The 27,108-nt window shown below is 44.2% G+C and overlaps 1 protein-coding gene across 1 annotated transcript in view; it reads right to left on the bottom strand.

Moving 5' to 3' along the window:
* The window catches only part of PARD6G (par-6 family cell polarity regulator gamma), a 107,281-nt gene that overhangs the window by 62,528 nt on the left and 17,645 nt on the right, over window positions 1-27,108 (bottom strand). Inside the window, exon 2 of the mRNA XM_038393378.2 lies at window positions 19,799-20,021. Within this exon, the coding sequence (XP_038249306.1) occupies window positions 19,799-20,021 (223 nt within the window). The remainder of the gene's footprint in view (window positions 1-19,798; window positions 20,022-27,108) is intronic.

Here is a 27,108-nt window from a genome sequence, read left to right on the forward strand (position 1 = left end):
GAAAGAAACTGCCCTGAAAGGCTTGAAATCTGCTACCACTTAGAGAGGCAACAGGATAGTTATTCAAACTGCTATATTGGGATTCATTGTAAAGGAGAGCCCGGATTCTGCAACTTCTTGTACTGCTTGATATCAGCAGAGATCCACATGGGCACAGCAGGTCAATCAGGATCAGGGGCTTACATTTATTTTATAAAAAGAAAAGGAGTACTTGTGGCACCTTAGAGACCAACAAATTTGATATTCTTTTTGCGAATACAGACTAACACGGCTGCTACTCTGAAACCTGTCATTTATTTTATAGTCATACAAACCCCTTGGGCAAGTCCGCAAGGAAAGCCATAAACCCTTTCTTCATAAGATCTGCATTTACAAAGACTGCACATGTAGGAGCAGGCAGTGTAACAGCCCTCTCCTTAGGCATGAAAGTTCACACACCAAAAAACAAGACAGAATATATGGTCCTTCCACTTTTGAGGATTGCCTCTGCATTCAGGAGTTAACGGCAGAAGGGAACAAAAAACTGGAAACAGATTTCTTTAAGTTTCCTGTTTTTCCTATTTAGGACCAAGTGTGATGATAGATAAATTGAAGAGGTCACAAAGCCAGAAGCCGCACAAAATTATTAAGCTCATCAAAAACAAGAAAGTCAGACCAAGTGCCAGAGGCACATTTATTTAATGCAAGAATAGATTAAAGGGCAAAAAAAGGAGACAGACAATCCACTGTGGTGAGAAGTGTGACGGGAATTATTTCCAGTAATCATTGCAGATTCAGAGCCCGCTAATACACATCAGCACAGGGTTTTCACTGATTAACAACTGTGTAGGGGGAACCTTTAGGACATGCCCTTTCAGGTCCAATGAGCTGAGCTGACAAACGAGACTTCATGTGGTTAACCACATGAAAAAAAAAAAAAGTCTCTCTCATGGAACTACTTAGCAGATGAAGAAGTGACCTTTCAACTACAGCATCATGGAATTCAAGTTCAGCATGACACTGGAAATTAAAGTCTGGCATTTCTGATGAGCAGCTTAGGTCCATTAACTGTTCACTGTAATGTGTTATCGGTTTAGTTTTACAAGTAATGCCCACTCAGGAACAGTTCTTGAATTAGAACTAAACACTCATATTCCATGTCGTATACACAGTACAACATTTCACCCCATTGCTGAAATGCATCCACCTTTGCAGTGGTATATAAAGTTAAACTAGGTTGTGTAGGTTTCCCAGAGCCAGCCTTAGGAAAACAGCACCCTGGGAGAACTTTTATTTTGGGGTACCTGCCCCATCACTCCTAGCCCCCACAGGCTCCCTGGACTTTCCCCCCTCCATTACCTCTGAGCCCCACTGCCTCCCCCAGTGTTTAAATTTGTATTGAAAAGAGATGCCAGAGGCTAGAGTTCAGCCCCTGCACAAATTAAGCACTGGCAGGGCAGCCTGACACTGGCAGGTGATGGCCAGGCATCCAGCTCTGAAGGCAACACCACTGTCAGGGGTAGTGCAGAAGTAAAGGTGGCATGGTATATGGTGTACTGCCAGCTTTCTGTGCTGCTGCTGTGGCACCTGGTGCTTGGCATATGGCTCCAGGCAGGCTTCGTGCTGTCAAAAGGGGGCTGCATCTTGCCAGACCCCACAGCCCTCCTGCAGCCCTCTGGCCACTCCTGGCTCACCCAGGGCGCCATTTCAGATTTGGCGGGGAGGGAGGAAACTTTAACCATGATTCCAGGGAATACTTAGGCACTGAAAACTTGAAGGTTTTCGCAGAGAACTTAGGAATTAGGGGACAGGAGCACTGTATCTAATTGTTATATAAAGAAAGAAAAATATATATACAAATTCCAATGAAAGCCATGTTTAAAGTTTATGTAAATTTAGAACAATTAGGAGATTATACAGCAAAATATTCCCAATCCCAACTGAGATATCCGTTCTGGAGCTTTAAACACAGATATCAGAAAGACACATTTGATACGTTGCACACTATCTTTAGTAGAGATAAATAAATAAAATGTGCTTACCTTCTCTAACAGACATACTGTTACTGCCATTACTTACTTTATTTTAGTCAATTGTTTTTCATTAAAAACATAATTGTAACATATGCAATTAAGGTTTTTCTTCTCTTTTATTAAGAAAGGGATTTTTTCTAATTATTTTGGCATTTATGCTAACCGATCACGTGTGATCATGATCACCTAAATCGTGTGTGTGATTCACTAACATTTGACTCCATCATTGCTATTGGTATAGTTGGAACAGCATTTATTTTCATGCAAATTTTTAAGTTATTTTACAGATACAGCTAAAAATAAAATTTGAAAATAAGCGACCTTCATCTGCCCAGTGTCTAAAGTTATATGTTAGCTAATGTTTTTAAACTGGCTCTGCTAAGGTTAGTACACACTTAAGTTGCATTCTGGGAAGATACTATTATTTGATTGTACCACAATAATGAATGACAAAGCACAATATGATAAAAGTAATAATGATAATTACTCCAGATAGGACAGGTTAGGCATTTTAGAACTCACTACTCAAAAGAATTAAATGTCAACATAAGAGAAATAAAATTATGAAATGCATAGACCAGCCAAAACCTAAAACAAATGCACTTTGAAAGAATAAAATTAGAGAATATATGTGCATTGCAGGAAGTACCAACACCAACAACAACAACAGAAGTATGTGTTGGAGGGTGAGAGTGTATGAGAGACCACACGCTGCCCCTTTAAGAGAAGGCACTCACCAGTCTGAAAGAAAAGCTCCTTCAGACACAGCAGCAGCCACAGCCAGCAGCTCCATTCCTTTCTTGGTGAGCCCTGTCCCCGTCCCCATCCCCAACCCTGTGGACATGCGGTTCATGGAGGGGGGGCAGGGGACACCCTGACATCAGTGGCACCCCGCTCCCCCACTCCCAGCAGACAGGAAGCTCCAAGGAGCAGCTGCAGGGCTGGCTCCAAGGCAGCGGGCAGGAGCAGCGGGGCTGCAGATGCCAGCAGAGCAGCAGTGGGAGGGGCACCCCTGCTCCAGAGGTGCCCCATTTATAACAGCACCTCCAGCCTTGGCCCAGTTTGCCCCTGTGTAAGGCCAGCCCTGAGGTTTCCTGTCAAGTAGCTAAAACTAAATCCAGTGGACATTACAGGAATAGTTTAGGTAAACAGGATGCAGGTACCCAAGATGCTAACTTTAGGAAGATGTTCCAAATTAGGGTGACCAGATGTCCCGATTTTAAAAGGGACAGTCCCGATTTTTGGGTCTTTTTCTTATTACCTATTAATACCTCCTATTACCCCCCAACCTCCTGTCCTGATTTTTCACACTTGCTGTCTGGTCACCCTACTCCAGATTCTCCTCTGAAGGAGACCATTCCAGCAGAACAGTGGTCTGATATGCCAGGGGTTCTCAACCTTTTTCTTTCTGAGCCCACCCCCTGCATGCAATAAAAATTCCATGGCCCACTTGTGCCACAACTCTTTTTCTCAATATAAAAAGAAGGGCCAGTGTTAGGGGATAGCAAGCAGGGCAAAGCAAAGTTGCTCAGGCTTCAGCTTCAGCCCTGGGTTGTGGGGCTCAGGGCTTCAGCTTTCTGCCCTGGGCCCCCGCAAGTCTAATGCAGGCCCTGCTTAGCGGCCCCCCTGAAACCTGCTTGCAGCCCCCCGGGGGCCCCAGACTCCTGGTCGAGAACCACTGCTGTATGCTACGTAGCAGGCACTGGTTCAGTAGTGACTCAGAGGGAAGCACATCACCACCATCAGCTCCTGTAGTACACTCCACTTTCCTTTGGAGATCCCCATCCAAGTACTGACGAGACTGGCCCTTCTTAGGCCTGATCTACACTATGGGGTTAGGTTGAATTTAGACATGTTAGGTCGATTTAAAAATGACTGCGTCCACACAACCAGCCCCATTCTGTTGACCTAAAGGGCTCTTAAAATCAACTTCTATACTCCTCCCTGACAAGGGGAGTAGCGCTAAAAGCGACCTTGCTGGGTCGAATTTGGGGTAGTGCAGATGCAAATTGATGGTATTGGCCTCCAGGAGCTATCCCAGAGTGCTCCATTGTGACCGCTCTGGACTGCACTTTGAACTCCGATGCACTAGCCAGGTACAGAGGAAAAGCCCCGGGAACTTTTGAATTTCGTTTCCTGTTTGGGTCAGCATGGTGAACTCAGCAGCACAGGTGACCATGCAGTCTCCCCAGAATCGTAGAGCGTTTCTATGCTTCCCCTACCATCTCCATCCGTGAGGTTATCGCAGATTAGAAGGCGGGGGGGAGGTGGGGAAACGCACTCACAATAGCATGTTTTCCCAGCTCATGCAGTCCTCCCGCACTGATAGGGCACAGCCTAATGCATGGAGGCATTCAATGGCAGAGGCCAGGAAAGAATTAAATGAGCGCGAAGAGCGGAGGCAGGACGCGATGCTGAGGTTAATGGGGAAGCAAATGGACACGATGAAGCGTCTGTTGGAGCTGCAGAAAAGCCCACAATAGCACAGCCCCCTGCTGCATCCACTGTATAACTGCCTACCCTCCTCCCCATGTTCCATAGCCACCTCACCCAGATGCCCAAGAACGCCGGTTGGGGGGTGGGGGGTGGAAAGGCTCCAGGCACCCAGCCACTCCACTCCAGAGGATGATCCAAGTAACAGAAGGCTATCATTCACACAGTTTGATTTTTAGTGTGGCTACAATAAGCAATGTAACCTTGTCCTTCCCTCCTCCCCCACCCCACCCAGTCTACCTTGTCCATTATCTCTCTCTCTCCCTCTTTTTTTTTTTTTTTTTTTTTTTTTTTAAGAATGCATGGTTTCAAAACAATAGTTCAAAATAAGAGGGAAGGGTGGTTGGCTTACAGGGAATTAAAATCAAAGGGGGTGGGTTTGCATCAAGGAGAAACACACACAACTGTCACACCGAAGCCTGGCCAGTCATGAAACTGGTTTTCAAAACCTCTCTGATGTGCAGTGCTCCTTGCTGTGCTCTAATCATCCTGGCTGGTGTCTGGCTGCTCAAAAATCAGATGTCAGGCGATTTGCCTCAACCTCTCACCCCACCATAAACGTCTCCTCCTTACTCTCTCATATATTATAGAACACACAGCAAGCAGCAAGAACAGTGGGAATGTTGGTTGCGCTGAGGTCTGACCTAGTCAGCAAACAGCGCTAGCGAGCTTTTAAACGTCCAAAGGCACATTCTACCACTATTCTGCACTTGCTCAGCCTATAGTTGAACTGCTCCTTACTACCATCCAGGCTTCATGAGCCATGGGAGCAAGGGGTAGGCTGGGGTAGGTGCTACCGCATGGTGCTGCCAGCTGGGAGAGCAGCCTGAGGCAGAAGCCTCCAGCTCGCATGATATTCCAGGCAGGACTGAATCTCCACGAGATGAAACTTAAAAAAAAAAAAAAAAAAAAAAAAAAAAGAATGAACTGGAGCTTCTGGCTCCCATTCGGTGCTCTAAGAGGAGGATAGCCATGTCTGTCCAGGCGCCCCAATCAACCTCACCGAGTTCTGCCAGGAGCACCCAGGAGACATACGACGGCTATCAATCCTACTGCACCATTTTCTGCAAAGGCAAGGAGCTGCTGCTGTATAGCAATGCAGTACCGCATCTGCCAGCAGCACCCAGGAGACGTACAGTGATGGTAAGCTGAGCGGGCTCCATGCTTGCCATGGTATGGTGTCTGCACGATAAGCCAGGAAAAAAGGTGCAAAACGATTGTCTGCCGCTGCTTTTACGGGGGGGGGGGGGGCTGACAACATGTACCCCAAACCCCCCGTGACAATGTTTTTGCCCATCAGGCATTGGGAGCTTAACCCAGAATTCCAATGGGCAGCAGACACTATGGAAACTGTGGGATAGCTACCCACAGTGAACCACTCTAAGACTATGCTAGCCACGGTAGTGAGGACGCACTCCACCGACTTAATGTGCTTAATGTGGACATAAGCAATTGACTGTATAAAATCGGTTTCTAAAAATCGACTTCTATAAAATCGACCTAATTTCGTAGTGCAGACATATCCTTAGTGAGAGAGAGATACAAGAAGAACATAGGCTGAAGGAACACAGATTCAGTCCTGCTCAACAGCTAGTGTCTTACGGTACTGAGGTGACCACATTGTTTTCAAGTTTTGATTTAAAGGTACAGGATCAATACTATTGTAGACGGAGGGTAATAGTTTTCAAAAATATGGAAATGACTTAAGTGCCTAAGTCTCAATGGGATTTACGTGCTTGTGGAAATTTTAAGATGAAATTTTCATCTCTCTGTAAAATAAATACAGTGGAAGCATCAGAAACGTCTCTACACTGCCTGACCTAGGTGCATTCATACCAAGTGAGAGAAACTCCTCAGAGGCACGACAATTCAGTGTCACTGTTCATTCAGTCCTTGACCTCTGCTAAATCTACCTAGACAGATGTGGGTTTTGATAATGGCTTTTAGCAATACAAAATCCTGTCCATTGGGAACAGGGCCCCATCTCACAGTCATTAATAATTTTCCATTACAACTGTCTGACCTGATTTAGTTCTGAACTAGCAACTTAAAGGACTATCGATCCCACTAGCAGCCTCCCAAGCTAGCCAGGCCCTAAAGAGTGAACAAAGGAGGCAGCTCACTACTACCCTGGAATCAGTCAGGACTAGGAACAGTCTTTCCCCAGTAAGTGGAGTCTTCACAACCATCAGCTCCGTCGCTGCTATTAGTGCTACGCTCCTTCCCAGTGACACAGCCAGGAACGCTCACTGGCTTTCACTCCGCAGGGGGTGCCTTGGAAAAGGAGCTTTTGCTCAGGTGGTGGCAAAGAGTTCTAACACAGCTTGTCAGCATGGTTCAAAGCTGCTTACAAGCAGCAGAAAGTAGAGACAGCCAAAATAGGGGAGAGAGATTCTTAAGAGGAAAGAGATGCAGAGAAAACTGGATGAGTAAGAGGAAAAGAAGGATGATCCATAAGTGTACTACTCTGTTACAAAAACTGTTCTGCATGAGTTTTGTAGGTTACTAAGAAAGTTAGTTAATTTGTTCAAAGGGACAGAAAAGCAAGGAGGACAGCGAGGTTTTCTAGGTTAATGGTTCCCTTAATATTCCTGCTGGATTCTTTGCCCCTCTAAACATAGCACAGAGAAAAAAATAAAGATTCAGCTGGATCATCAGGAGCAGGTTCAAGAAACAGTTCTCTTGCCTCTCAATAGTTTTTGTTTTGGAACATATAAAGGGACACTAGACCCTTGCTGGTTATAAAATTTAAACACTTATTTAAATCTGGAAAAATTAAATCCCTTCCAATAATGTAGGCAGTTAGGAAGCAGAGTAATAGTATTTGAGTCATTCAAAAACGTGGTTGTAAAAAAATCCAGTGTGTAAATGCCTACTACTGATATATAATACCTAGTACAAATATGCGTCACTGAGCATCCACTTTCAGTGGCAGTTGTGTAGTGTATCTATTAAGCTGCATTTCCTTCTGAATTTTGTTGAAGGTTAGCAGAGAGCCTGGAATCAGCGACAGCAGAACCTTGGAAAATGCATCCGATGAAGTGAACTGTAGCTCACGAAAGCTTATGCTCTAATAAATTTGTTAGTCTCTAAGGTGCCACAAGTACTCCTTTTCTTTTTGCGAATACAGACTAACACGGCTGCTACTCTGAAAGCAGAACCTTGAGCTGCTGTATGCATCTGCCCCTCTCTAGTCTTTCCCATCACTACAGCAAGAGCTAATCTGAATTTGTGAGGACTCCTAAAAGCAATTAGGAATGTGTTAGGAGTGATGTCTAGTGTTTCATTATGACCGGTATGCTGCATCCCTTTCCATCAGTAAGGGAATGGAAATTGTAGCCATGCAGAACAGGCAAAAGATAAATAACCTAATTGTGAGGAGGAAGTAAATCCCCCGTTTTGATTGCTGGGGAAAAGAAAAATATTGCAGGAAGGTTCTCTAATATTGGACCTTCATTAAGGTGGATTATTTGATAAATAAACCTGCCCCATTATCTGTTTTAAATGGACAGCATATTTGTTGCAGCTATTTCACCATCTTAATAAAAGGGAAAAATTATCAGGTTTTGGGTTCCTCTTTCATCATTAGTACTTTAAAAAAAAAAAAGTTACGTCACTGTTGCCAAGATGTCCATACATTTAGGGGGAAAAAAGAGAGGGGGAAAAAAAAGGCAGAACAGTTGAGGGTGGAAGGACAACAGAAGTAGATTATTATCTACTCCTTATTCTTATGTGGGTGTGAGTTATGCATAGATATTTTAAAATGGACTCATGGCATTGCAGTTGCAATTCCTTAATTCAAGCTGCAAGAGTTTCCATCATAGCCAATTTTTTAAATGATATTTAGTTAGATTTCTAGCTGTAACACTAAACCTTTGTAATTTTTTTTAAAGAGTATCTTGTGAACATCTATAAAGTAGTATTTTATAACACTGTTAAACTTAAAAAATAAATCCTGGGTAACTATAAAAAAAAAAAAGATCCACTCAAATCTTTTGCCCATGCAGAATAAGACAAGACAATGGTTACTTGAAAGTTTTGTTATAGGACCAAAAAAAAAAAAAAAAAAAAAAAAGATAGTTTCAAAAAAGTACCCAGTTCAGTAAGGCAGCCTCAGTGCACAAATATTAATTATAGACTTACATTAGTAATCTAGTTTGGTAACCTGCTCTTAATTTCCTCCCTCACTTAACATTTTAATTGGACCCATAACTGCTAGTAGAAAGAATGTAAACAAGAGTCTCAATTCTCCATATGGAAACACAATCCTTTCAGGGAGAAGGAGGAGAGAAGCAGCCCTGTCCTAGCTTTACTCTTCTGTTCTACTCAGTCACTAGAACAGAGGTATACTCTGAGCTATGACAACCACAAAACCCAAAGTTGACTGACTTGTTTTGTCTCTATGTCCAACAAGCTGCAGAGACAATGTTGTCTTCTAGTGCTTAAAGCCAATGATTATGTATTCCTTGTCTTTTACACAAGACCAGTAGAGCAAGGAAACTCACTGCAGTTTGTTGCCAGGTTTAAGACGAATGAACCGTGGTGTTACATTGATATCCAGCTCCCAACAGAGCTGAATGGTGCAAGGATTACTCGGCTTGACAAACAAAGCAACCTCCTGCTCAGTCACATGAAGACTTTGGATGAGAATTACTGTTGGTCTGGTGGCATCTCTTAGCTCCTTAATTGTTATAGTAACCCCACACCTACCGTCCTTGTCACAACTAAGGGAAAAGGTGTTTCGGGGGAGGTTTTTTTGGAAACATGTTTTAAAACATGTATAGACAAGACAAATTGTATTATAACATGTGTTAGCTGGTAAAGTGAGCCCTAGTGAGCATAGGCGCCGACTTCCACTGTTTCTGGTGGGTGCTTGACCCCACGCCCCACACCTGGCCCTGCCCCTGCACTGCCCTCACCCTGCCCCCTTCTACCCATTCCCCAAAACAGTGTAGGGCAAAAAAAAAAAAAAAAAAAAAAAAAAAAATCGGTCAACTCTAGAACAGTCCTATTGCTCTCACCCTGAAGCTTTCTGTGAGAGCTCTTCTCAGACACCTTGCGACTATCCAATTCCAGTGCTCTACTCTCAGCCTCAAGTACACAGCATAAAGTCATTAGAAACTACCATATCAAATGATGCCTGGGGCCCAAGTAGAAAGGTACCTTTGTCTCAGACAGTGCCAGAGACAGCAATGCTAGCACCTTCCTCTTGAGTAGAGGTCGGTTATTCAATGAACCTGCCCAGAGAGGGAAGTTTCACATGTTAATCTGCTCATGCTCTGAATCATGAAGTTTTTAATTCCTATTTATTTTTTAATCCTATCTGTTGTAACATTGGGTGCTCTCACTATCCAGAAAAAAAGAAAACACTGATCCTACAAAGCACTTTGCCTCAATGATCATTTGTAGCAATGCGGTACTACAAACTTATGCCATATAAAAATAGTGTTTTCTTGTGTCAGTTCTAAGTTTGTTGCCTTTCAATTTGATTAACCATTTCCCTGTTCTCGTATGACAACAGATCGATGGAAACACTCAATTTATCTTCTCTACACCATTAACCTTACCTCTATCCTATCCCTTCAAATTGCAAGAGAGGCCTTTTGAAATCTCCACAAAGCTCAATTCAGGAGAAGAATCTGAAGTAATTCAAGAGTTAAAAAACCTATCAGCTGCTGCTATAGTATCAGGACTACAGTGTCCTTCATTATCCCATTAGGACCCTAACAATGCTCATCAAGGGAAATCACTCCTGTTTGCTCACTGCTCTGAAGCAGATCCATTTCAACCACTAAAGCCATTAAGCTACTGACACTGGTGGAGTTCTTAAATGTATGGGGGTCACGCAGACTTCTGGAGGAACTACTGGCTGGACAAGCGATATTTCTCCCCTTAAACTGTTCCAATTATACCTCATCTGCCCAGCCACCCAGTAAGCTAAATAATGCATTGGGTAGCTGGTTGTATATTTTACTTTGAAGCAGCAAGCAAAATTAAAGTCCTGTTGTCTAACATATGGGGTTTGACAACCAACCATCATTGCTGGGGATTATCTGCTTAAAACATGAAAGACTTTCAAAAGCCCACCACCAGTACTGTAGTCAGTCCTGGATTTATTTCCCATTAGATTTCTTATGTTATGAATCTGGGGATCATGCTAGCGAGATCATTTAAAAATAAAATAGCGCTAAATACAGGAATTTGCTGTCAGGCACATTACAATGGCTAACATCACAGAGGGTATGGGATAGCTTTTGTTGCAAAGCAGAAACAGCAGTTTAACACATTTTTCACTGTATATTGTTGGGACAATGGAGTATTTTGAACAGTGTGTTAAATCAAGCCAATAATCCTGGACCTAGCTGAAAGCCTACTGAAGTCATCAGAAGATGCTCATGGACTTCAACTGAATTTGGATCAGGCCCTTAACCAACACTGATATTGGATAGTAGCTCTAACCACTAAGTGAGGAAAACGACCAGTCATCTTTAGTGGATCAGTTTACCATTAGACCAGAGTGTTTAAAAAAAAAAAAAAATTGAAATCTCTCTCAACTTTACAAAAAAAAAAAGCGTATATATAAACAAAAACACAAATTGGTTTCTAACAATATGGTTTCACACATTAAGTACAAGTAGTTTTTCAGGTTCTTACAAAAATCCAAAACTGTATTGGAACCATTATCATCTTTCAGCCAACTAGAGTCATTAACTTGAAAAAATAAAACCTCCTAGTGTCAAGTTATGAAGTTACCTGAAGAGTCATCCTGCATCTCTGCAAACACACAGCAGCTGTGTCTTTGCAGCATCTCTCTTCGAAGGCTCCCTTGGGGCCCATTTCCCTGAAATTCATAGGGACTTGCAGCTGTTTGTTCTGATAGGATCTTCCTTGAATTTTCCCAGTGTCATTGCTTGCTCTCCCTGTGGGGAGTCTTTATGGGATGGATCAGAATTTGTTAACATTCTCCTCTTTCTGTTTCTCCCCACATCAACTGAGAGTGCAGCTCAGGGTGTATTCTTCGAGAGGATTGGGATAAGTAAATGGTGGTTTTACAGTGAGCTGAAAGAAGTCTTAATTGATCCCAATGCTTGGTGCCTGTCACCATAACATTACTTGGGAGAGGCTTCCATTACCCACACTTGCTGCCTTTTCAGCCCTTCCCCAAAGGCAATGCCTCTGGGGGAAAACAATGGGTCTAGTTCCCAGCCAGGACAGTGGGAATGGGTGGAGTGCACATGGAGATGAAAGACAAAAAGGATACCGCCCCCGCAACCAGTATATCAAGCAAGAAGGGGGCATCCCATTTTGTCTCAGACATTTCACAGTGTTTCTGGCGTTTCTAAGGCACCTAACACCAGGACAAATAACCTTATAGTTTAAAAGCTAAATTACCAAGTGGGAAGATGATGAAATGTATCATGCTCCATACTTAAGGCTGTATGATAAACCATTTGCCCCCACATACGATTCTTGACTTTCCTGTGCATATTGCTACTGAGTAATTCACCTCTTTTGTCTGCTTAATGGGGTCTCAAGTGTATGTCAACCAGGTTACTTCAAAACAGTTACATAGGTTTACCACTCTTTTCCTGCCTTATTACATGGGCCAGGTTCCCTCACAGAGTTTCCGGAAGTCTTCTGTTGGAGGGAGCTTTCAGGGGAATGAGTGGTTTGGGCCCTGGAACCCAAGATCCAGGCTGGATTTGAGACCTCTGCTGAAAGTCGGACCCATCTACCCAAAGGCCCCGAGTTGTCAAACTGGCCGTAGGTCATCCTGCTCTAGCGCAGCTCCAATTCAGCTGTGACGCCAGGGACTCCCTCACGCAGGGATGGGCAAACTTTTTGGCCCAAGGGCCACATCTGTGTATAGAAATTGTATGAATGCTCACGAAATTGAGGTTGGGGTCTGGGAGGGGGTGAGGACTCTGGCTGGGGTTGCGGGCTTTGGGGTGATGCCAGAAATGAGGAGTTCAGGGTGCGGGAGGGAGCTCCGGGCTGGGGGTCAAGGGGTTCGGAGGACGGGAAAGGGATCAGGGCTGGGTTAAGGGGTTGGGGCACAGGAGGGGCTCGGGGTGCAGGCTCCGAGCGACGCTTACCTCAAGCGACTCCCAGCAGCAGCAGCAGCAGCAGCAGCAGCATGTCCCCCGTCTGGCTCCTACACAGAGGTGCAGCCAGGCGGCACTGCTGCACATTGCCCCATCCACTACCCCTGCAGATCCCATTGGCTGTGGTTCCAAGCCAATGGTAGCTGCAGGGGCGGCGCTTGGGGCGGGGGCAGCATGTGGAGCAGAGCCCCCGGCTGCCCCTACATGTAGGAGCCCAGAAGGGGGACATGCTGCTGCTTCTAGGAGCCACACGGAATGGACGCTGACCCTGCTCCCCAGCTGGAGCGCCAGAGTAGGACAAGTCCCAGACCCTGCTCCCCAGCAGGAGCTCAACGGCCAGATTAAAATGGCCCATGGGCCAGATCTGGCCCGCAGATCATAGTTTGTCCACCCTGCCTTAGTGCCTCTCTTCTTAAGGCGGTTCCTTAGAACAAAGGGGCTCTGTAGGAAAGTTAATTCAACCTCAAACTGAGATTGGAGCTGGAGGTAGGCTATTTGCATGCCACCCAGTCCTCCCCACAGGACCCCTCACTGAAAAGCATTTTGTGCTAGCATAGGAACAGAAAGGGGGATTGCTACAGAGGCAGCTGTTCCCCCTACTGCACATAGGTCTCCTTTACGTATGGATAAGGCTACGTTTTAGTAACAGGTATTTTTAGTAAAAGTCACAGACAGGTCACGGGCAGTAAACAAAAATTCATGGCCCTTGACCTGCTCACGACTTTTACTAAAAATATCCATGACTAAAACTTGGGGGGGGGGACTGCCCGGGGGCCCCACAGGTGCTGGGGGAGGGCGGTGCACAGGGGTGGCAGCCTGGGGAAGCGTGGTTGGCGGAGCCAGAAGGCTCCCTACCTGCTCCATGCCACCCATCTTTCCCCCTAAACAGCAGCAGAGTTTAGGTGTGAGAGGGGACAGGGGCACAGACTGGGTGAGGCAGGCTCTGGGCAGTGCTTACCTGGGGGGCTCCCCGGAAGTGGTGACATCCCCCTCGCTCAGCTGCTAGGTGGCGGTGTAGCCAGGTAGCTCTGTGCGCTGCCTCCACCCAGGGCATCACCCCCACAGCTCCCATTGGCTGCCTCACCCAGTCTTGTGCCCCAACTCCCTCTCATACCTAAACTCGTCTGCCCCAGCAGTGGCCAGTGCGCCTGGCGCAGGGGCTACCTGAGCTGCCTCTGAGCCAGGCACACTGGCTGCTACAAAAGCCACGGAATCCGTGACTTCTGTGACAAACTCGCAGCCTTACGTATGGATCACTGGGATCGGGAGAGATCTGGCCCCCAGTTCTGAGTCACACACCCACATAATCACAAGTACCTCCACTGAAGTCAATGGAATTACTCTGGATTTCCACTTGTGTAACAGCAGAATTAGGCCCAAGGTGCACTGAATTTACTATTTTTTCATAGTGTCTTGATTAAAGAGATCATCCTGCACTCCCATGTTTATTTTATGCACTATTTGTTCCAAGGATATATTTAATGGGTGAATGATGTGGTAGTTTTCACTGCATTTCCTGTTTAGCATTTCTAATTGTAATTTCTTGGTTAAACAAATCAGTGTATATTGCAACATCCCTAGCTACAGCTGCCTGCCAAGACATCCATTCAATCCCTATGCCCCACTGAAAAAGTCAGGGAAGAGTTTAGAGTGAGGCTCTGGATTTATAACAGAGCCAGTCCATAACTGCAGCTTCTTATTTATGGCATTATGTTAATTTTAGGCAGCTGCCATTAGAGTAACAATGCAGCTTGTTCTTGTTTGAATATATACTGTATCAGCCAACTGTACCAAGCTATTTGCAGGGGCTGGTGTGTGGGCATGCATATGTGGAAGACATAGTAACAAAACCCCATTTGAAAGCAATGTCCATTGTATTAATTTTTTTTTCTACGTTTGATCAAATGGAAGGGTAATATTTTTTTAGAACAATTGAATAGTAATTGATGCACTTTTAAAAGTTTTTATAGTGTCAACAAGATTTGTCTCTGCCTGACTTTGTAGCTTTATTCATTTTTATTGTATTCAAAAGTTTAACACAAACTACAGTATTTGGGATTTCAAATCGCCCATACAATAGAGAAAGCTCTTATCTCTCACACATACCTTCTTTCAGGTTTCAGAGTAGCAGCCATGTTAGTCTGTATTCGCAAAAAGAAAAGGAGTACTTGTGGCACCTTAGAGACTAACAAATTTATTAGAGCATAAGCTTTCGTGAGCTACAGCTCACTTCATCAGATGCCAAATGCTAGTTAGTCTCTAAGGTGCCACAAGTACTCCTTTTCTTCTTTCAGGTATCTTCCTAGGGCAGAATAAGAGTTTATTTATTCTGCAATAACTGATGTCAAACATCTAAAACTCCCTGAATTGTTATATGGCTGAGTTTTAGATATGTTTGACAATTATTGCTGAGTAAATAGACTCTTGGGACCAGATCCTCAGTTAGCAAAAAACAGCATCAAGCCACTGAAGACAAGAAAGCTACATTGATTTACACCATCCTGAGGACCTGATCCTAACGCCTTCAGAAGGTAAGTCAAAAGAGAATTGATCAAGTTGTGTATTTGTAACGATTTGCCAGTTTAAAACCTGTACTTGTATTAGTCAAGTACAAATCTTTTGTGGGCTGCTACAAAAAAAAAAAAAAAAAAAAAAAAATCATACTAGTATCAATGCTCAAGATAAGACTCGTCTAGGAGCCTAGTGAACTAGAAGCAGGACTGGTACTGTCTGCCAGAATACATTACCCAAAGCCCTTTCTGCACTACTGTTCAAATCTTGAGTCCAATCCTGCATTCCGAATGCACCCCAAACTCCCTGTGACATGAGTGGGACCTTCAGCATGCCAAGAATGCTGACTGGGTGCCTTATTAGAAAGAATCTTTCTTGTTAACAAGCTGCTGACACTTGTTTCCCTGGTCAGGGATGAGCTATGTTAGCATGAGTTTGTAAAGTGACTGTAGAGCAAATTGAGGGGGTGGAAAAGAATGAGCTGACGTAGCCTCAGCAGCCAAGTGAGAAGACAAACAATTACAACATATTTGTTTTTTTTAATCTGACCTTATTCTTGCATTGAATTCTCATGGAAATCTAGTAGAGCTTGAAACTAGAATATTAAAAATATGAAGTCCCTCTGCCCACTCAAATAATTAAATTGTTTTCATGTATTAAACATCCACTTGTCAGGGGAATGGGGATAGCGGAGTTGTAAATGAGGAAAACAGATAAACACAAAAGAAAAAGCTGTGTGTCATTGATATAGTGTATTAAACTTTTCACTTGGCTAGAAAAGGAAGGATGCTGAGCTTCTAATGAATTAGGAAATCCAATTCACTGTCATATGTCCCCCACCACCATCTCTTCAGACTAATATTTCCTTCTCAGGCCTCAACCGAACAAGCTTCTATCTCCCAGTCAATTAAGAAGTAGTAGTGATCAGCACCAAGGGGAGTCCTGATGTGGGAAAGCTAAAGTGTGGGCCCTACACTGTTAGTGCAAAAGGGGAAGAAAAAGGACTGCCCCATTGCTCCCTCCTCCCCACCCCCCAAAACAAGTTTGGGTCCTGAGCTGGGAGTGCTGAAGAAGGAGCAGAAGGATGGAGGGGTTCTGCACTGCACTGCGGGCCTCCATCTGAAAAAGCAGTATTGCTCTAAAGATAAGCAGATCCAGCCACTCCTCAGACAGAGCGAGGAAAGGCCACCAAAAGCAGGGTGTGAAAGCTAATAAGAGATAATTGAGGAAACCAAGATACCACCACAAAAAGGGACCTGATGACAGTCTTCAGAAACTTAAAGGCTGTTAAGAAGAGAGCAGCGATCAATTGTTCTCCAAGTCCACTGAAGGTAGGACAAGAAATAATGGGCTTCACCTGCAGCAAGGGAAATTTAGGTGACATATTAGGAAAAGTTCTCACCGTAATGATAATTAAGCTCTAGAATAGGCTTCCAAGAGAGGCTGTGGAATCCCTGCCATTGGAGGTTTTTTTAAGAATAGGTTGGACAAACATGTCAGGGATGATCTAGGTATCATCCTTGGTCCTGCCTCAGCACAAGGGGCTGGATTAGATGACCTCTCAGGGTCCCTTCCAAGCCTAAATTTCTATGATTCTAGGATTAAGAGGTGGTGTCAAGAACAGTAAAAAAGACATTTCAGGAGATGCCTTAAGTATTGGCTGACATAGGGTTTCTCAAGACTCTATCCCGGGGGAGGGGGGGTGGGAGGGGATGATGATAAATTGCTCCCTTGCAAACAGCAAGTAGTAAGTTTCCACAAATACCAAATATCTATTAATTTTATTATTAAAATATCAATATTTTAAGGTTAAAATCCCTCTATAATACATTCACATGTATGGAAAAGGCTAAGCCAGAGTTCTCTGTGCTCACCTTAGCTTCAGTGAAAATGCACACAGTGCAAACTTTCAGGTGTGGCTAAATGTTAAGAGCTTATAGTCAGTTTCACTGTTTCCCCTCCAGAGTCAATTTCCTGTTTCCCCTGCAGAGTCAATTTCCTCTTTTGTTAAGTGTGGCTCTTTCACACAACAGGGGAGAGAAACACATTTAAACAAGAAAGTGCAACCGTAAAGCTAACAAAACTGGCAGGACTCAGAAGCAGGTGTAGAAACTGAAACTACTTTTAATTCTTTACCAACTATACTTCCAGTTGACCGTGTCCCTTCAATAAAAGCACCCACTCACATCCCTTTGGAAGAGACAATTGATTAAGACAGGGGTGGCCAACCTGAGCCTGAAAAGGACACACAATATAACAATGTATATTGCCAAAGAGCCACAGTAATACATCAGCAGCCCCCCGCCTCCCCCATCAGCTCCCCCACCCTGCTCCCAGCGACTCCCACCCATCGGCAGTCCCGCTGATCAGTGCTTCCCCCTCCTTCCCCGCACCTCCTGATCAGCTGTTTCATGGTGTGCAGGACGCTGGGGGGGGAGGGAAGGGGGAAAGGGGAAAGGGGAGAGAAAGGGGGAGGAGTGAGCGCACTGCAGGCTCAGGGGAGGGGGTGGGAAGGGGTGGAGTGGGGGCAGGGCCTGTGGCAGAGCCAGTGGTTGAGTAGTGAGCACCCCCTTGCACACTGGAAAGGGAACGCCTGTAGCTCCAGCCCCAGAGTCGGTGCCTATACAAGGAGCCACATATTAAAAAACTTCTGAAGAGCCGCATGTGGCTCCAGAGCCACAGGTTGGCCACCCTGGACTAAGATGTTAGCACAGCCCGAGACTTGGCTTTTACACTGAAGAGGAGAAGTTGAGGCATCATTTTCCCCCACTTGACTACTTTTTTGATTAATAAATCACTGGAGCAGCGATGCCCTACAGAGATACTGATGCAATGACCAAGTTCGGTTAGACACAGTGCTTTCAGCAGCATATATTTAAGCTAAGCACGGACTGCTGCTCTTTGAACAGGACTGATCTAGAGATGTGTGAATAAACTTGAACTGACATAGGCATGACAAAGCCACAGAAGTGGTTTCTTATGACTTGGCCCACCAGTGGTGTTCACATGACCACACAATCTAACAGCCTAGGAACCAAATGTGCATTGTAGAAGGAAAATGTAACAGAACTCCCGTCCAGCTTCAGTGATTTGGGGGGGAGGCAACAATCAGGAGCTTTCGCACTCATCCCTTCCCCACACACTCTTATTTTACACATGTATGAATTGAAGAAACCGCTCTGGGATTGCCACTGCCTGGTTTCTAGTGTATTTATTTACATCTGTGTGAGTGAGTGTAAATGAATATACAAGATTCTAGGTAGTGAAGAATCTGGCCCAGAATGACCTGAAGTCACAAAGCAAGTCAGCGACAAAGCCAGCAACAAGTCACAGAAGTTTTGACTTCCAATCCTGTGCTCTACTACTACTTGCAATTAAACTATGGGGGAGGAGAGTGGCAGTCTGTTAAAATATTAAATTGCCAGATCTGAGCAAACAATGAAATCATGTGTTGCAACTTACAACATTTAAAGCAAGATTTAAAACTGAAGTAGAGAAGAAGGGTTGAAGTCATACTGCTCTTGAGTTACTGGCAAAAACTGAATCTTTAAAGAACTGCTTTGATTTCAGTTACTCAATTCTCTTGTTTTCAGTTAAAATACCGAAAACTTCAGTATTTTTAATATTCATTTCCCCATCAAAAAAACTTGGATGAATAAAGTGCTGTCACATTAGACTAATCTTACTCAAACATGAAAACCATTTAGAATAACCCTGACATCATCCCAATGTTTACGCATCTCTGCATCCAGCTTGCTTGACCTCTAGTAAGAGGTTAGTAAAAACACCACATCTGAAGACACACAGCAGATCACCTTAATTCAGTGATCTGCCTTTAAAGCCAAGCCTACATACTAAGCAAGCCTCCAATTAGTGTTAGAACTCAATCTTTCCAAAACAGATAGATGTGCATGTGCCCCTGTTCAAAAAGGGCATGAAACAGTCAGCTACAGCTAAGTCTTGAAGACATATCTGAAGATGAAGACCTAGGCATGGTATAACATTTGCGTTTCCTTTTAAAAAAAATCACAGGAGAGGGACTCAAGTAGTACATTGGCACAAGATTCTGTGCCATGCCCCCAAGACGTGCAATACTAAACTCGCAGCCCAGGTAGAGAGAGAAGGCTAAGGGGACTTTTAAACCATCTTTGCACCCTCCCATTCCTGTGAGGTTCTGGGTGCTAGAGAAGCCCCTGGTGTAGCTTTGAGGAGACAGACCCCCTCAGGCCTGCCTAAGGTTACAGCCGTCTTCCCAGACTGCCCTATGGGCCACAGTGCTGTGGTCTTTCCCCCAGCATGCTCCTCCCACCTCTGGCCTTCCCACATAGCATGGCTTTTGAGGAGGAGGCAACCTTAAGGCCATCTCCACCATTCCTGTGCCTAGGGAAGTCATGTAGGGGAGACTTTAGGGTCCTTATACATTACTCTGACCCTTTTATACCACCCAGCAGGGCAGAGTGTCTCACCCTTGGTGAGTGTATATCCCCATCCCAGGCCCTTGGTCTGTTTTAAATCTTTGAGATCACAAGATCCTCTGGCGTAGGGATCATCTCCTCTATGTATGTGCAGCCCCCATCCCTCCACGGCCTTTGGGCACTACTGCAATGCGATTACTAGCACTAATAAAGGATTGGATAACACAGGGCTCTGAAGACTTAATAAATGTGAAGATTTTACCTTGTCTTTGTATAAATACCCTGAGCAGCGGGTTTGCACTCGAAACAGCCTTGAAGAAGTTATCATCATTATTAATAGGAAGAAGGTCCCCATGAACATCAGCATATCCAATCATCACCTCCATGCTGGATATGTGGTGGATGTGAAGAATGAGCTTGTAGAAGTCTTCAAACTTTCCTGGCTTGTAACGATCCAGAGAGAATCTTCGGAATTCTGCCCCAAACTACAATGGGAAACAGAAAGGACGTGAGTGGACAATGCTACAATTAAATAATCAGGTTGTGTAATTTAATAGAGCATTTGTTGTTTTCCTCTCCCCTACACAGAACATGGCTGGACTGTGTTCTTTCAAGTGTACGGTTCCCAAATTATACTCTTGCAACCGGATTTGTATTTTGCTAGAACAGACTACTTTGTAAAAATGTTATCCCCAATACAAATCAATGCTTGTTTACAAGCTTCTTAAAAGGGTCAGTTTACAAAATGATACTTTTTGTAAAAAAAATGGTACATTTCCACTAGAGCTAATAAAGCAAGATTCCACTAGAACTGACATTTAAGTTCAACTGTTCAATAGCAGTGTCTCTGGTGTCCCTAAAATTACTCTTCTCAAACCAAAGTAGAGAAACATTCTTCACATCCAACTTCAAAAATAGCTAGTCAGCTGTTTGAAGTCATTTAAAAAAATCCTTGACATTTCCCCATCAACAGCACAATGAATTTAAAAAAAAGCCGCACACAAGACATTTAGAGGTGTGTGTTGTACAGAGTAGAGTCTTTCATTAAAAAGGGACATCATCAATTTCTACATGCTCTATAGCAGGGGTTCTCAAACTGGGGTTGGGACCCCACATGGGGTTGTAAGGTTATTACATCAGGGGTCACAAGATGTCAGCCTCCACTCCAAACCCTGCTTTGCCTCCAGCATTTATAATAGTGTTAAATACATAAAAGTGTTTTTAATTTATTGGGGGGAAGGTCACACTCAGAGGCTTGCTATGTGAAAGGGGTCACCAGTACAAAACTTTGAGAACACTGCACTATAGTTTCTTGGTATTCAAGTGCCAGGAGTAAAAGTTCTTCAGATTCCAAGTGAATTGTTATAGGTTTTTGAATTCTACCACTCCATTAAATCAATTTTTATGGCTGGCTAAAGAGCTACAATTTTTGTGGGACGTACAAAGTTTCACATGTTCTCACCCTGATCCATGGCAGTAGTTGAAAGGAATACTGTTAATTTAAGTTTGACCCAAAACAATTGTATAAAGAACAGCTGTTATCAGACTTAAGGCCCCAGCAGAAAATTTTCCACACTTGCTTCCTAAATACCAATGTAAACAACTCTTACACAAATAAATACTCCCCGGCAACATCAGAAATGAAGATATTGTTAAGAACATAAAAGGGGAACTGACCAAAAGTGAAACTAGTCTCACTGATTGTGGAAACTGGACATCCGATATACTTTCACTTTTACGTATCTATGGGGTTTACATAGTTTAAAAAAATTTAAGCGGGATTCTTACCCTTGTACCTGCATATTGGGTAAAGGGTCCAGAGTGGCATAAAGGGGTTTTAAAAGCCATATCCAGCAAGCAAAAATTCCTCAGAGCCTGAACTGCAGACTGCCTTTGGAGGACTCCTCACAAGCCCCGGGGGAGAGGGCGTCCTCTGGCAGGAAGGGCATGGCCACAGCATGAGGATATTCCAGTCAGTTTTACTGCCTCTGGGCAGCTGGTTACAGGCTGCTATAACTTAGTTCTGTAGGACTGCATAAGTTACACTGGCGGCCATTCTAGCTCTTGAACCAGTTCAGGATTGGGAAGGCACAAGGCAGGCTTAAGCAACCTTAGCCTCTCTTCCTCTGCAAGTTCAGAACTACCCCCCTTAGAGGTGCAGCACAGAATCTCACTCCCTATGTTGTAAAGTTGACAGTCTCTAGCCCTTACGGAAGCGTCCTCTGGAATTCAATTGAGATTGGACTAAAAATTCTACACAAAGGTATCAATCTCTAGAATTCTAAACTAGGATTTCATTTTCCACTACATTTTATGTGGGGGGGGGGGGGGAAGGGTTGTGTTTTTTGTTTTTAAAGAGTAATTTCTGTAGAGCTTGATTGGTTTCATCACTATTAAAATTCTATTGGATTTTTCCCACAAGGATTTAGATACCAGCAGAGTGCTATTGCATTCAATGTTTAGAGAGAGGCCAAATGGATGTCCTGGTATAGAAGGTTTCCAGAGTAGCAGCTGTGTTAGTCTGTATTCGCAAAAAGAAAAGGAGTACTTGTGGCACCTTAGAGACTAAAATTTATTAGAGCATAAGCTTTCGTGAGCTACAGCTCACTTCATCGGATGCATTCGGTGGAAAATACAGTGGGGAGATTTTATATATATATATTACACATACACACACAGAGAACATGAAACAATGGGTTTTATCATACACACTGTAAGGAGAGTGATCACTTAAGATGAGCCATCACCAGCCCGGGGGGGGGGAGGGGTGAAGAGGAGGAAAACCTTTCATGGCGACAAGCAAGGTGGGCCATTTCCAGCAGTTAACAAGAATGTCCGAGGAACGTGGGGCGGGGGGGGGGGGAGAAATAACATGGGGAAATAGTTTTACTTTGTGTAACGACTCATCCACTCCTAGTCTCTATTCAAGCCTAAGTTAATTGTATCCAGTTTGCAAATTAATTCCAATTCAGCAGTCTCTTGCTGGAGTCTGTTTTTGAAGTTTTTTTGTTGAAGGATAGCCACTCTCAGGTCTGTAATCGAGTGACCGGAGAGACTGAAGTGCTCTCCGACTGATTTTTGAATGTTATAATTCTTGATGTCTGATTTGTGTCCATTTAGTCTTTTACGTAGAGACTGTCCTGGGGTATTCTATCTGCTACCCAAGATCCATAAACCTGGAAATCCTGGATGCCCCATCTCAGGCATTGGCACCCAGACAGCAGGACTGTCTGGCTATGTAGACTCCCTCCTCAGGCCCTACATTACCAGCACTCCCAGCTATCTTCGAGACACCACTGACTTCCTGAGGAAACTACAATCCATTGGTGATCTTCCTGAAAACACCATCCTGGCCACTATGGATGTAGAAGCCCTCTACACCAACATTCCACACAAAGATGGACTACAAGCCGTCAGGAACAGTATCCCCGATAATGTCACGGCCAACCTGGTGGCTGAACTTTGTGACTTTGTCCTCACCCATAACTATTTCACATTTGGGGACTATGTATACCTTCAAATCAGTGGCACTGCGATGGGTACTCGCATGGCCCCACAGTATGCCAACATTTTTTATGGCTGACTTAGAACAACGCTTCCTCAGCTCTCGTCCCCCAATGCCCCTACTCTACTTGCGCTACATTGATGACATCTTCATCATCTGGACCCATGGAAAAGAAGCCCTTGAGGAATTCCACCATGATTTCAACAATTTCCATCCCACCATCAACCTCAGCCTGGACCAGTTCACACAAGAGATCCACTTCCTGGACACTACGGTGCTAATAAGCGATGGTCACATAACCACCACCCTATATAGGAAACCTACTGACCACTATTCCTACCTACATGCCTCTAGCTTTCATCCAGATCACACCACATGATCCATTGATCTAACTGCATTTGCTCCAACCCCTCAGACAGAGACAAACACCTACAAGATCTCTATCATGCATTCCTACAACTACAATACTCACCTGCTGAAGTGAAGAAACAGATTGACAGAGCCAGAAGAGTACCCAGAAGTCACCTACTACAGGACAGGCCCAACAAAGAAAACAACAGAACGCCACTAGCCATCACCTTCAGCCCCCAACTAAAACCTCTCCAACGCATCATCAAGGATCTACAACCTATCCTGAAGGATGACCCATCACTCTCACAGATCTTGGGAGACAGGCCAGTCCTTGCTTATAGACAGCCCCCCAACCTGAAGTAAATACTCACCAGCAACCACACACCACACAACAGAACCACTAACCCAGGAACCTATCCTTGCAACAAAGCCTGTTGCCAACTCTGTCCACATATCTATTCAGGGGATACCATCATAGGGCCTAATCACATCAGCCACACTATCGGAGGCTCGTTCACCTGCGCATCTACCAATGTGATATATGCCATCATGTGCCAGCAATGCCCCTCTGCCATGTACATTGGTCAAACTGGACAGTCTCTACGTAAAAGAATAAATGGACACAAATCAGACATCAAGAATTATAACATTCAAAAGCCAGTCGGAGAACACTTCAGTCTCTCTGGTCACTCGATCACAGACCTAAGAGTGGCTATCCTTCAACAAAAAAGCTTCAAAAACAGACTCCAGCGAGAGACTGCTGAGTTGGAATTAATTTGCAAACTGGATACAATTAACTTAGGCTTGAATAGAGACTAGGAGTGGATGAGTCATTACACAAAGTAAAACTATTTCCCCATGTTATTTCTCCCCACCAACCCACCTCCCCACTGTTCCTCAGATGTTCTTGTTAACTGCTGGAAATGGCCCACCTTGCTTGTCACCATGAAAGATTTTCCTCCTTCCCCCCCTCCTGCTGGTGATGGCTTATCTTAAGTGATCACTCTCCTTACAGTGTGTATGATAAAACCTATTGTTTCACGTTCTCTGTGTGTGTATATATAAATCTCCCCACTGTATTTTCCACCGAATGCATCCAGTTAAGTGAGCTGTAGCTCATGAAAGCTTATGCTCAAAATAAATTTGTTAGTCTCTAAGGTGCCACAAGTACTCCTTTTCTTTCTGGTATAGAAGACAATCTAACTTGAAGCTGTAAGCATGAATGATCACTTCAGCCCCACTTGCAGATTCATCCCTTCTCTGCCACCCCAAGAAATATCTGACAGAGCCCTAAGGATTTACCCTCATCTTCCCTCCCACTGCCCGCTAGGCCCACTGAAACCAGACTCTCTCTTTGTAACATAGGTTGATCAGTAAAACTGGCCAGAGGACAATTCCATTTCACAGCAACTTCCAAAGTTTTCAAGCGTTTCTGTTCCCCACTGGAATGAAATTTCCAATGTTTTTGCATAAGCGGAATTGTGTCAAAATGTCAGGTTTCAGATCAAAACCTGAGCTTTTCAACTGGGGAAGGAGGGTGTGAGCACGTATGTAGGCTGGTGGTTAGGGTACCGCCTGGGATGTGGGAGATCCACATTCAAATCCCTGCTCTGCCTGGCTGAGCAGAGCTCTTCATCCCTGATCACTCTGGATCAGACAGAACAGAGATTGAACCTGGTCTCCTACTATCCCAGGCCAGTGCCCTAACCACTAAGTTAAGGAGAGAGAAGGGTAAGCAGGTGCGTCTCGTCTCGTCTCCTCCCCTCCCTTCCTTCCTGATTTCAACAGAGTTTTTGTCAACATGTCTCCATGAAACATTTTGGCTTCACCAAAACAGCACAGTTCAACTAGACTTCAGTTTCAAAAAAATTAAAGTGTGTATCCAGGCTTCTAAGGGAGTATGGTAAAACAGACACTCAAGAAAGCATCTGCCCATTTTAGTTCTGTAGGCATTAAAAAGAGCCTCAACCCTGAACTTTGGGGGAAGTTTTGATCTGCACTCAAACTTGGGCCCATCTCTAATAAGTCAAGGTTTTTCAGTCAAGTTTCTTTTTGACTATTACTGTAAACCAGAATCAATCAGTACAGGCTCAAAAAACACCCATTAAAGCAGGGGTCTCAAACTCAATTTACCTTGGGGCCAGTGCCAGTCCTCAAATCCTCCCACCTGGGCAATAATGTCACTGAAGATGGTGTTCACGCCACCTCCCAGCCCGTTTCCCACCCTCTTCCCTCACTCCCTTGGCCTCATGCCGCCCCCGCTGACTCTGCCCAGCGACTAGTGATGGTATCTGTCCCTCTCCCCCAGCCAATGGGAGCTGCGGGAGGCAGTGCTTGCAGCAGACAGTCGCAAGTCGGCAGAGTGGCTGCATGTGTCACTCCTCCGCAACAGCAGGGATAGGGAACCACTTCCAGGGAGCTGAGCTTCCCAAGGTGAATGACACGTTGCAGAGTGCAACCCCTGGGAGGGTTCCAGGAGCAGCAGCAGGATGGAGCAAAGTTGGGGGGAGGAGCACGTGAATCTCTCCTGCGCGCTCCCCTCCGGCCCCCGCTTTGGCCGGCAGCCATGAGGGCCGGATGAAAGAACTTTAAAAAGTTTCTGTGGGCCGCAGTGGGGAGCTTCTCAGGCCGCAGATGACCCGCAGGCTGGGACTTTGAGACCCCTGCGATAAAGGGTCCTTCCCTACCCCACACACAATTTGTTCTTCAAAATCCAAGAATTCTTTTTGTTTAATTAAATGAAGTTCCTGGTTAAGACAACTTGCTCTGTGCAAGTCACTCCAACCCAAAATGTCTTTGTTCTATAGTTAAGACAGCCCAATGATAACATTAACGCAGGTCTGAAATAATATTGTTGATCCTGAAGCAGGGGAAATTAACTTTGGTTGGGATTGTGCTCCTAAAATTACTTAAGCGCTTTTGAAAAATCCTGTCCTTTGATCACGGCCTAGCCCCAATGCTAATTTAAATGCTTATTTAGTCCAAAAAAAAAAAAAAAAAAATTAAGCTGCTTGTTTATAATATGAACAGCTAGGTCTAGTTTAGATTTCCATTCAGACTACCCATCCAAATGCTCAAAAGCCAAAACAAAGCAGACCCAATTTCAATGGAGTCGAAAATGCTGTTCAAACTTTCCAAGTTTGAGTGGCATGTTACTTCCACTGATGCGTAGTTTAAAATGTTACTCATTCTAATGCAGGTTAATACAAATGAGTACATGGCAGTGTTTTTAGTGGAAAGAAGCTGATTGCACATTCTTTTCTGCTAGATTCAGATGAGTATTACATGCCACCAGTTTAGGTAGAACTGAATATCGACACGTTAAACCTCAAGGAACAAGAACAAAACATTTTCCGATTGCACACTGCAGTAAATGTAAGTCTAAATTAAGACAAGAACACTATAAGGAGACGCCATAGGAAGGAGTAAGAGAAGGGAAGTTGCTGGGGAGAAGAACACAAATTTTAAGAGGTAATGAAGGATTTGTTTGTTTGTTTTTTTAAAGGTTAGTGCTAGGTATTGTAGTAATTTGGTAGATTAAGTTACACTGGGATATACAAAGACTGCAGCACTATTGCCAATGGGTTTCTTTCAGAGAAAAAAAAGCTTCCGTGGATGACAGACTATTCATCCTCCCTAATGAAGCTGATAAACAGTATCACTGTAATAATAGATTTCACAGTAGCGCACAACTTGAAGACTGAATACTTCATTGT

Source organism: Dermochelys coriacea, chromosome 2 (genome assembly GCF_009764565.3).
Source record: "Dermochelys coriacea isolate rDerCor1 chromosome 2, rDerCor1.pri.v4, whole genome shotgun sequence".
NCBI lineage: Eukaryota > Metazoa > Chordata > Testudines > Dermochelyidae > Dermochelys > Dermochelys coriacea.